This window comes from Bombina bombina, chromosome 5, assembly GCF_027579735.1.
Source record: "Bombina bombina isolate aBomBom1 chromosome 5, aBomBom1.pri, whole genome shotgun sequence".
NCBI lineage: Eukaryota > Metazoa > Chordata > Amphibia > Anura > Bombinatoridae > Bombina > Bombina bombina.
Genome location: NC_069503.1, coordinates 802453443 through 802465894, shown reverse-complemented (window position 1 = coordinate 802465894; position 12452 = coordinate 802453443). Strand labels below are relative to the sequence as shown.

At 42.9% G+C, this 12452-nt stretch overlaps 1 protein-coding gene across 1 annotated transcript in view; it reads left to right on the top strand.

Annotated features, from left to right (window-relative positions):
* CEP192 (centrosomal protein 192) overlaps positions 1 to 12452 on the top strand; it is a 1162204-nt gene that overhangs the window by 844094 nt on the left and 305658 nt on the right. The window contains exon 34 of the mRNA XM_053715857.1: positions 4460 to 4573. Within this exon, the coding sequence (XP_053571832.1) occupies positions 4460 to 4573 (114 nt within the window). The remainder of the gene's footprint in view (positions 1 to 4459; positions 4574 to 12452) is intronic.

The following is a 12452-nucleotide window of genomic DNA, read 5'->3' as shown; positions in this document are numbered from 1 at the left end:
TCTGATACTGCGTCACAGCTTGCAGAGCATGAGGACGGAGAGCTTCATTCTGTGGGTGACGGTTCTGATCCAAACAGATTGGATTCAGATATTTCAAATTTTAAATTTAAATTGGAAAACCTCCGTGTATTACTAGGGGAGGTCTTAGCAGCTCTCAACGATTGTAACGCTGTTGCAATACCAGAGAAAATGTGTAGGTTGGATAAATACTTTGCGGTACCGGCGAGTACTGACGTTTTTCCTATACCTAAGAGATTAACTGAAATTGTTACTAAGGAGTGGGATAGACCCGGTGTGCCGTTCTCACCTCCTCCAATATTTAGAAAGATGTTTCCAATAGACGCCACCACACGGGACTTATGGCAAACGGTCCCTAAGGTGGAGGGAGCAGTTTCTACTTTAGCTAAGCGTACCACTATCCCGGTGGAGGATAGCTGTGCCTTTTCAGATCCTATGGATAAAAAATTAGAGGGTTACCTTAAGAAAATGTTTGTTCAACAAGGTTTTATATTACAACCCCTTGCATGCATCGCGCCGATCACGGCTGCGGCAGCATTTTGGATTGAGTCTCTGGAAGAGAACCTTAGTTCAGCTACGCTGGACGACATTACGGACAGGCTTAAAGTCCTTAAACTAGCTAATTCATTCATTTCGGAGGCCGTAGTACATTTAACCAAACTTACGGCTAAGAATTCAGGATTCGCCATTCAGGCACGCAGGGCGCTGTGGCTAAAATCCTGGTCGGCTGATGTAACTTCTAAGTCCAAATTACTTAATATACCTTTTAAGGGGCAAACTTTATTTGGGCCCGGTTTGAAAGAAATTATTGCTGACATTACAGGAGGTAAGGGCCACGCTCTACCTCAAGACAAAGCCAAAGCTAAGGCTAGACAGTCTAATTTTCGTCCCTTTCGGAATTTCAAAGCAGGAGCAGCGCCAACTTCCACTGCACCAAAACAGGGAGGAGCTGTTGCTCGTTACAGACAAGGCTGGAAGCCTAACCAGTCCTGGAACAAGGGCAAGCAGACCAGTAAACCTGCTGCTGCCCCAAAGACAGCATGAACCGAGGGCCCCCGATCCGGGACCGGATCTAGTGGGGGGCAGACTCTCTCTCTTCGCCCAGGCTTGGGCAAGAGATGTCCAGGATCCCTGGGCGCTAGAGATCATATCTCAGGGATACCTTCTAGACTTCAAATTCTCTCCCCCAAGAGGGAGATTTCATCTGTCAAGGTTGTCAACAAACCAAATAAAGAAGGACGCGTTTCTACGCTGTGTACAAGATCTATTATTAATGGGAGTGATCCATCCGGTTCCGCGGTCGGAACAAGGACAAGGGTTTTACTCAAACCTGTTTGTGGTTCCCAAAAAAGAGGGAACTTTCAGGCCAATCTTGGATTTAAAGATCCTAAACAAATTCCTAAGAGTTCCATCGTTCAAAATGGAAACTATTTGGACAATCTTACCCATGATCCAAGAGGGTCAGTACATGACCACAGTGGATTTAAAGGATGCTTACCTTCACATACCGATTCACAAGGATCATTACCGGTATCTAAGGTTTGCCTTCTTAAACAGGCATTACCAGTTTGTAGCCCTTCCATTCGGATTGGCTACGGCTCCAAGAATCTTTACAAAGGTTCTGGGTGCCCTTCTGGCGGTACTAAGACCGCGAGGAATTTCGGTAGCTCCGTACCTAGACGACATTCTGATACAAGCTTCAAGCTTTCAAACTGCCAAGTCTCATACAGAGTTAGTTCTGGCATTTCTAAGGTCGCATGGATGGAAAGTGAACGAAAAGAAGAGTTCTCTCTTTCCTCTCACAAGAGTTCCATTCTTGGGGACTCTTATAGATTCTGTAGAAATGAAGATTTATCTGACAGAAGACAGATTAACAAAGCTTCTAAATGCATGCCGTGTCCTTCATTCCATTCAACTCCCGTCAGTAGCTCAATGCATGGAGGTGATCGGCTTAATGGTAGCAGCAATGGACATAGTTCCCTTTGCACGCCTACATCTCAGACCGCTGCAATTGTGCATGCTGAGTCAGTGGAATGGGGATTACTCAGATTTGTCCCCCACTCTGAATCTGGATCAAGAGACCAGAAACTCTCTTCTATGGTGGCTTTCTCGGCCACATCTGTCCAGGGGGATGCCGTTCAGCAGGCCGGACTGGACAATTGTAACAACAGACGCCAGCCTTCTAGGTTGGGGCGCTGTCTGGAATTCTCTGAAGGCTCAGGGACAATGGAGTCAGGAGGAAAGTCTCCTGCCAATAAACATTCTGGAATTGAGAGCAGTTCTCAATGCCCTTCTAGCTTGGCCCCAGTTAAAGACTCGGGGGTTCATCAGGTTTCAGTCGGACAACATCACGACTGTAGCTTACATCAACCATCAAGGAGGGACAAGAAGCTCCCTAGCAATGATAGAAGTATCAAAGATAATTCGCTGGGCAGAGTCTCACTCTTGCCACCTGTCAGCAATCCACATCCCGGGAGTGGAGAACTGGGAGGCGGATTTCTTGAGTCGCCAGACTCTTCATCCGGGGGAGTGGGAACTTCATCCGGAGGTCTTTGCCCAAATACTTCAACGTTGGGGCAAACCAGAGATAGATCTCATGGCGTCTCGCCAGAACGCCAAACTTCCTCGCTACGGATCCAGATCCAGGGATCCGGGAGCGGTTCTGATAGATGCTTTGACAGCACCTTGGAACTTCAGGATGGCTTATGTGTTTCCACCCTTCCCACTGCTTCCTCGATTGATTGCCAAAATCAAACAGGAGAGAGCATCAGTGATTCTAATAGCGCCTGCATGGCCGCGCAGGACTTGGTATGCAGATCTAGTGGACATGTCATCCTGTCCGCCTTGGTCTCTACCTCTAAGACAGGACCTTCTGATTCAGGGTCCATTCAAACATCAAAGTCTAACTTCTCTGAAGCTGACTGCTTGGAAATTGAACGCTTGATTTTATCAAAACGTGGTTTTTCTGAGTCGGTTATTGATACCCTGATACAGGCTAGGAAGCCTGTTACCAGAAAGATTTACCATAAAATATGGCGTAAATACCTATACTGGTGTGAATCCAAAGATTACTCCTGGAGTAAGGTTAGGATTCCTAGGATATTGTCTTTTCTACAAGAAGGTTTAGAAAAGGGTTTATCGGCTAGCTCATTAAAGGGACAGATCTCAGCTCTGTCCATCTTGTTACACAGGCGTCTGTCAGAAAATTCAGACATCCAGGCCTTTTGTCAGGCTTTAGCTAGGATCAAGCCTGTGTTTAAAGCTGTTGCTCCGCCATGGAGTTTAAACTTAGTTCTTAACGTTTTACAGGGTGTTCCGTTTGAACCCCTTCATTCCATTGATATAAAATTGTTATCTTGGAAAGTTCTCTTTTTAATGGCTATTTCCTCGGCTCGAAGAGTCTCTGAGTTATCAGCCCTACATTGTGATTCTCCTTATCTGATCTTTCACTCAGACAAGGTAGTTCTGCGTACTAAACCTGGGTTCTTACCTAAGGTAGTCACTAACAGGAATATCAATCAAGAGATTGTTGTTCCATCCTTGTGTCCAAATCCTTCTTCAAAGAAGGAACGTCTTCTACACAATCTGGATGTAGTTCGTGCCCTCAAGTTCTATTTGCAGGCAACTAAAGATTTTCGCCAAACTTCTTCCCTGTTTGTCGTTTATTCTGGACAGAGGAGAGGTCAAAAAGCTTCTGCTACCTCTCTCTCTTTTTGGCTTCGTAGCATAATACGTTTAGCCTATGAGACTGCTGGACAGCAGCCTCCTGAAAGAATTACAGCTCATTCCACTAGAGCTGTGGCTTCCACTTGGGCCTTTAAGAATGAGGCCTCTGTTGAACAGATTTGCAAGGCTGCAACTTGGTCTTCGCTTCATACTTTTTCCAAATTTTACAAATTTGACACTTTTGCTTCTTCGGAGGCTATTTTTGGGAGAAAGGTTCTTCAGGCAGTGGTTCCTTCTGTATAATGAGCCTGCCTATCCCTCCCGTCATCCGTGTACTTTTGCTTTGGTATTGGTATCCCAGAATTAATGATGACCCGTGGACTGATCACACATAACAGAAGAAAACATAATTTATGCTTACCTGATAAATTCCTTTCTTCTGTTGTGTGATCAGTCCACGGCCCGCCCTGTTTTTTAAGGCAGGTACATATTTTTTAAATTATAATTCAGTCACCACTACACCCTTGGTTTCTCCTTTCTCGTTGGTCTTTGGTCGAATGACTGGAGGTGACGTAGAGGGGAGGAGCTATATAGCAACTCTGCTGGGTGAATCCTCTTGCACTTCCTGTAGGGGAGCAGATAATATCCCAGAAGTAATGATGACCCGTGGACTGATCACACAACAGAAGAAAGGAATTTATCAGGTAAGCATAAATTATGTTTTTTAATGTATTATGCTGTCAATTGAAATGTGTGTTATGTTTCTTTTTTTTAGGGCATTGCTACATAAGCCAGAGTCAGCCAACCGAATTATTGCAGAAAATGCCATATTAAAAAATACAAGATTTGACGAGGAGTTTTCTGGTGAACAAACAGTGTCTGAAGGTTGGTTTTACTGTTTTTAATCTGCTTAGACAAGGTGTCTGTTATTTATAGATCTGCAGTTAAAGTGCATCAGATTGTTTTTGAAATAAGAATTCTTATCTAACGTTAGAACAAAAGTTGCAGCTAGTTAAAGCAAGTGCTACTGTAAGACATGATCTCTTAAAGGAAAAATGTTTGCAAAACACTCAATATATTTCAATATATTTAAATTCAAACTATCTTGAAATGCATGCAAGTAACAGCAAAATAAGTAATACTGCATACGAGTAGTAGTAGATGGATCATATTCAGATTGGACAAAGGTAATCAGTGGAGTACCCCAGGGATCAGTGCTGGGCCCTATTCTTTTTAATATTTTTATAAATGACTTGGAGCTAGGATTAAATAGCGACATCTCTATTTTTGCAGATGATACTAAGTTAAGTAAGGTCATTAGGTCAGAGCAGGATGAACTTTCGTTACAAAGGAACCTGCAAAAATTAGAAGTATGGGCAGGTAAATGGAAAATGAGATTTAATACGGGAAAATGCAAGGTTCTACATTTTGGAAGTAAAAAAAAGCAGGCAACGTATTATTTAAATGGGACAAGACTTAGCCAAACACAGGAGGAAAGGGATTTGGGAGTAGTAATAGATAACAAGCTAAAGATGGGTGCACAATATAGGGCAGCAGCTTCAAAGGCTAATAAGCTACTAGCATGTATTAAAAGAGGCATTGACTCAAGGGAGGAAAGCATAATTCTGTCACTATATAAAGCCCTGGTAAGACCTCACCTTGAGTATGGAGTGCAATTCTGGGGACTGATCGCAAAAAAAGATATTGCAGAACTAGAAAAAGTTTAGAGCCACAAAGCTAATAAGGGGATTGGAGAATTTAACCTATGAGGAGAGGCTAGCCAAACTGGGTCTCTTAAGAGGTGACATGATTACTTTATATAAATATATTCAAGGCCCATATACAGAGAATGGCAGAAGCGCTGTTTATTCCAAGAAAATTGTTTGTGACCAGAGGTCACATTTTAAGGTTGGAGCAAAGGAGATTGAATCTCCTGCAACGGAAACGTTTTTTCACTGTAAGAGCAATAACATTTTGGAACTCATTACCCAAGGAGGTAGTGAATGCCAATACCCTAGATACATTTAAAAAATATTTGGATACATTTCTGTCTATAAACAAAATTCATGGATATGATTGCTAGTATTAAATGGGTCACCTTTTAGTGGGATTATTTAAGTTTAACTGGAGCTTTTTGTATATATTTCTCCAACATTGGTGTGTCCGGTCCACGGCGTCATCCTTACTTGTGGGATATTCTCTTCCCCAACAGGAAATGGCAAAGAGTCCCAGCAAAGCTGGTCACATGATCCCTCCTAGGCTCCGCCCACCCCAGTCATTCTCTTTGCCGTTGCACAGGCAACATCTCCACGGAGATGGTTAAGAGTTTTTTGGTGTTTAAATGTAGTTTTATTCTTCTATCAAGTGTTTGTTATTTTAAAATAGTGCTGGTATGTACTATTTACTCTGAAACAGAAAAGGATGAAGATTTCTGTTTGTAAGAGGAAGATGATTTTAGCAGACAGTAACTGAAATCAATTGCTGTTTCCACACAGGACTGTTGAGATGAAGTAACTTCAGTTGGGGGAAACAGTTAGCAGTCTTTTCTGCTTAAGGTATGACTGGCCATATTTCTAACAAGACCATGTAATGCTGGAAGGCTGTCATTTCCCCTCATGGGGACCGGTAAGCCATTTTCTTAGTTAAACATAAAAGAATAAAGGGCTTCAAAAAGGGCTTAAAAACTGGTAGACATTTTTCTGGGCTAAAACAATTGCTTTACTAGGCATATTATGCAGATTCTAACTAATTATTGGTATTATAATCTTGGGGAACGTTTAGACAAACGGCAGGCACTGTGTTGGACACCTTTTTCAGATGGGGGCCTTTCTAGTTATAGACAGAGCCTCATTCTGGGAATGTATAGGGGTTAAATGTAAAAACGGCTCCGGTTCCGTTAATTTAAGGGTTAAAGCTCTGAAATTTGGTGTGCAATACTTTTAATGCTTTAAGACACTGTGGTGAAATTTTGTGAATTTTGAACAATTCCTTCATACTTTTTCACATATTCAGTAATAAAGTGTTTTCATTTTGAAATTTAAAGTGACAGTAACGGTTTTATTTTAAAACGTTTTTTGTGCTTTGTTGACAAGTTTAAGCCTGTTTAACATGTCTGTACCATCAGATAAGCTATGTTCTATATGTATGAAAGCCAATGTGTCTCCCCATTTAAATTTATGTGATAATTGTGCCATAGTGTCCAAACAAAGTAAGGACAGTATTGCAACAGATAATGATATTGCCCAAGATGATTCCTTAAAATGAGGGGAGTAAACATGATACTACATCATCCCCTACCGTGTCTACACCAGTTTTGCCCACACAGGAGGCCCCTAGTACATCTAGTGCGCCAATACTTATTACCATGCAACAATTAACGGCTGTAATGGATAACTCCATAGCAAATCTTTTATCCAAAATGCCTACTTATCAGAGAAAGCGCGATTGCTCTGTTTTAAACACTGAAGAGCAAGAGGACGCTGATGATAACTGTTCTGACATACCCTCACACCAATCTCAAGGGGCCATGAGGGAGGTTTTGTCTGATGGAGAAATTTCAGATTCAGGAAAAATTTCTCATCAAGCTGAACCTGATGTTGTGACATTTAAATTTAAATTAGAACATCTCCGCGCACTGCTTAAGGAGGTGTTATCTACTCTGGATGATTGTGACAATTTGGTCATTCCAGAGAAATTATGTAAGATGGACAAGTTCCTAGAGGTTCCGGTGCCCCCCGACGCTTTTCCTATACCCAAGCGGGTGGCGGACATAGTAAATAAAGAGTGGTAAAGGCCCGGCATACCTTTTGTTCCCCCCCCTATATTTAAGAAATTATTTCCTATAGTCGACCCCAGAAAGGACTTATGGCAGACAGTCCCCAAGGTCGAGGGGGCGGTTTCTACTCTAAACAAACGCACTACTATTCCTATCGAAGATAGTTGTGCTTTCAAAGATCCTATGGATAAGAAATTAGAGGGTTTGCTTAAAAAGATTTTTGTACAGCAAGGTTACCTTCTACAACCAATTTCATGCATTGTTCCTGTCACTACGGCAGCGTGTTTCTGGTTCGAGGAACTAGAAAAATCGCTCAGTAAAGAATCTTCGTATGAGGAGGTTATGGACAGAGTTCAAGCACTTAAATTGGCTAACTCTTTTGTTTTAGATGCCGCTTTGCAATTAGCTAGATTAGCGGCGAAAAATTCAGGGTTTGCTGTCGTGGCGCGCAGAGTGCTTTGACTAAAGTCTTGGTCAGCGGATGTGTCTTCCAAGACAAAATTGCTTAACATTCCTTTCAAAGGTAAAACATTATTTGGACCTGATTTGAAAGAGATTATTTCAGACATCACTGGGGGAAAGGGCCACGCCCTCCCACAGGATAGGTCTTTTAAGGCTAATAATAAGCCTAATTTTCGTCCCTTTCGCAGAAACGGACCAGTCTCTAATTCTGTATCCTCTAAGCAAGAGGGTAATACTTCACAACCCAAACCAGCCTGGAAACCAATGCAAGGCTGGAACAAGGGTAAGCAGGCCAATAAGCCTACCACTCCTACCAAAACAGCATGAAGGGATAGCCCCCGATCCGGGACCGGATCTAGTGGGGGGCAGACTTTCTCTCTTTGCTCAGGCTTGGGCAAGAGATGTTCAGGATCCTTGGGCGCTAGAAATAGTTTCTCAAGGTTATCTCCTGGAATTCAAGGAACTACCCCCAAGGGGAAGGTTCCACAGGTCTCAATTATCTTCAAACCAAATAAAGAGACAGGCATTCTTACATTGTGTAGAAGACCTGTTAAAGATGGGAGTGATACATCCAGTTCCAATAAGAGAACAAGGAATGGGATTTTATTCCAATCTGTTCATAGTTCCCAAAAAAGAGGGAACATTCAGACCAATTTTGGATCTAAAGATCCTAAACAAATTTCTCAGGGTACCATCGTTCAAAATGGAAACTATTCGAACGATCCTACCTATTATCCAGGAAAATCAATTTATGACTACCATGGATTTAAAGGATGCGTACCTACATATTCCTATCCACAAGGAACATCATCAGTTCCTAAGGTTCGCTTTTCTGGACAAGCATTACCAGTTTGTGGCACTTCCATTTGGATTAGCCACTGCTCCAAGGATTTTCACAAAGGTACTAGGGTCCCTTCTAGCGGTTCTAAGACCAAGGGGCATTGCAGTAGTACCTTACTTGGACGACATCCTGATTCAAGCGTCGTCCCTGTCAAAAGCAAAGGCTCATACGGACATCGTCCTAGCCTTTCTCAGATCTCACGGATGGAAGGTGAACAAAGAAAAAAGTTCTCTGTCCCCGTCAACAAGAGTTCCCTTCTTGGGAACAATAATAGATTCCTTAGAAATGAGGATTTTTCTGACAGAGGTCAGAAAATCAAAACTTCTAAGCTCTTGTCAAGTACTTCATTCTGTTCCTCGTCCTTCCATAGCGCAGTGCATGGAAGTAATAGGATTGATGGTTGCAACAATGGACATAGTTCCTTTTGCACGAATTCATCTAAGACCATTACAACTGTGCATGCTCAGACAGTGGAATGGGGATTATACAGACTTGTCTCCGACGATTCAAGTAGATCAAAAGACCAGAGATTCACTCCGTTGGTGGCTGACCCTGGACAATCTGTCACAGGGAATGAGCTTCCGCAGACCAGAGTGGGTCATTGTCACGACCGACGCCAGCCTAGTGGGCTGGGGCGCGGTCTGGGAATCCCTGAAAGCTCAGGGTCTATGGTCTCGGGAAGAGTCTCTTCTCCCGATAAACATTCTGGAACTGAGAGCGATATTCAATGCTCTCAGAGCTTGGCCTCAACTAGCAAAGGCCAAATTCATAAGGTTTCAGTCAGACAACATGACGACCGTTGCATATATCAATCATCAGGGGGGAACAAGGACTTCCCTGGCGATGAAAGAAGTGACCAAGATAATTCAATGGGCGGAAGATCACTCCTGCCACTTGTCTGCGATCCACATCCCAGGAGTGGAAAATTGGGAAGCGGATTTTCTGAGTCGTCAGACATTCCATCCGGGGGAGTGGGAACTCCATCCGGAAATCTTTGCCCAAATAACTCAATTATGGGGCATTCCAGACATCGATCTGATGGCGTCTCGTCAGAACTTCAAGGTTCCTTGCTACGGGTCCAGATCCAGGGATCCCAAGGCGACCCTAGTAGATGCACTAGTAGCACCTTGGACCTTCAACCTAGCTTATGTATTCCCACCGTTTCCTCTCATCCCCAGGCTGGTAGCCAGGATCAATCAGGAGAGGGCCTCGGTGATCTTGATAGCTCCTGCGTGGCCACGCAGGACTTGGTATGCAGACCTGGTCAATATGTCATCGGCTTCACCATGGAAGCTACCTTTGAGACAGGACCTTCTTGTTCAGGGTCCATTCGAACATCCGAATCTGGTTTCCCTCCAACTGACGGCTTGGAGATTGAACGCTTGATTTTATCAAAGCGTGGGTTTTCAGATTCTGTAATAGATACTCTGATTCAGGCTAGAAAGCCTGTAACTAGAAAAATTTACCATAAAATATGGAAAAAATATATCTGTTGGTGTGAATCTAAAGGATTCCCATGGAACAAGATAAAAATTCCTAAGATTCTATCCTTTCTACAAGAAGGTTTGGAGAAAGGATTATCTGCAAGTTCTCTGAAGGGACAGATCTCTGCTTTATCTGTTTTACTTCACAAAAGACTGGCAGCTGTGCCAGATGTTCAAGCATTTGTTCAGGCTCTGGTTAGGATCAAGCCTGTTTACAGACCTTTGACTCCTCCCTGGAGTCTTAATCTAGTTCTTTCAGTTCTTCAAGGGGTTCCGTTTGAACCCTTACATTCCGTAGATATTAAGTTATTATCTTGGAAAGTTTTGTTTTTGGTTGCAATTTCTTCTGCTAGAAGAGTTTCAGAGTTATCTGCTCTGCAGTGTTCTCCGCCCTATCTGGTGTTCCATGCAGATAAGGTGGTTTTGCGTACTAAGCCTGGTTTTCTTCCGAAAGTTGTTTCCAACAAGAATATTAACCAGGAGATAGTTGTACCTTCTTTGTGTCCGAATCCAGTTTCAAAGAAGGAACGTTTGTTACACAATTTGGACGTAGTCCGTGCTCTAAAATTCTATTTAGAGGCTACTAAAGATTTCAGACAAACATCTTCCTTGTTTGTTGTTTATTCTGGTAAAAGGAGAGGTCAAAAAGCGACTTCTACCTCTCTTTCCTTTTGGCTTAAAAGCATTATCCGATTGGCTTATGAAACTGCCGGACGGCAGCCTCCTGAAAGAATCACAGCTCACTCCACTAGGGCTGTGGCTTCCACATGGGCCTTCAAGAAGGAGGCTTCTGTTGACCAGATATGTAAGGTAGCGACTTGGTCTTCACTGCACACTTTTGCCAAATTTTACAAATTTGATACTTTTGCTTCTTTGGAGGCTATTTTTGGGAGAAAGGTTTTGCAAGCCGTGGTGCCTTCCATTTAGGTGACCTGATTTGCTCCCTCCCTTCATCCGTGTCCTAAAGCTTTGGTATTGGTTCCCACAAGTAAGGATGACGCCGTGGACCGGACACACCAATGTTGGAGAAAACAGAATTTATGCTTACCTGATAAATTACTTTCTCCAACGGTGTGTCCGGTCCACGGCCCGCCCTGGTTTTTTAATCAGGTCTGATGAATTATTTTCTCTAACTACAGTCACCACGGTATCATATGGTTTCTCCTATATATATTTCCTCCTGTCCGTCGGTCGAATGACTGGGGTGGGCGGAGCCTAGGAGGGATCATGTGACCAGCTTTGCTGGGACTCTTTGCCATTTCCTGTTGGGGAAGAGAATATCCCACAAGTAAGGATGACGCCGTGGACCGGACACACCGTTGGAGAAAGTAATTTATCAGGTAAGCATAAATTCTGTTTTTAGATTTGTATAGGTTGAACTCGATGGACTTCGGTCTTTTTTCAACCTCATCTACTATGTTACTATGTAATTCCACTGGTTTTGGAATGGTCTGTTCAACAAATACATACAGGTGGAATTTCTCCAACATAGGTGTGTCCGGTCCACGGCGTCATCCTTACTTGTGGGATATTCTCTTCCCCAACAGGAAATGGCAAAGAGCCCAGCAAAGCTGGTCACATGATCCCTCCTAGGCTCCGCCTACCCCAGTCATTCTCTTTGCCGTTGTACAGGCAACATCTCCACGGAGATGGCTTAGAGTTTTTTAGTGTTTAACTGTAGTTTTTATTATTCAATCAAGAGTTTGTTATTTTGAAATAGTGCTGGTATGTACTATTTACTCAGAAACAGAAAAGAGATGAAGATTTCTGTTTGTATGAGGAAAATGATTTTAGCAACCGTCACTAAAATCCATGGCTGTTCCACACAGGACTGTTGAGAGCAATTAACTTCAGTTGGGGGAACAGTGAGCAGTCTCTTGCTGCTTGAGGTATGACACATTCTAACAAGACGATGTAATGCTGGAAGCTGTCATTTTCCCTCTGGGATCCGGTAAGCCATGTTTATTACGATTGTAAATAAGGGCTTCAAAAAAGGGCTTATTAAGACTGTAGACTTTTTTTGGGCTAAATCGATTGATTATTAACACATATTTAGCCTTGAGGAATCATTTTATCTGGGTATTTTGATATAATAATATCGGCAGGCACTGTTTTAGACACCTTATTCTTTAGGGGCTTTCCCAAAGCATAGGCAGAGCCTCATTTTCGCGCCGGTGTTGCGCACTTGTTTTTGGCATGCAGTCGC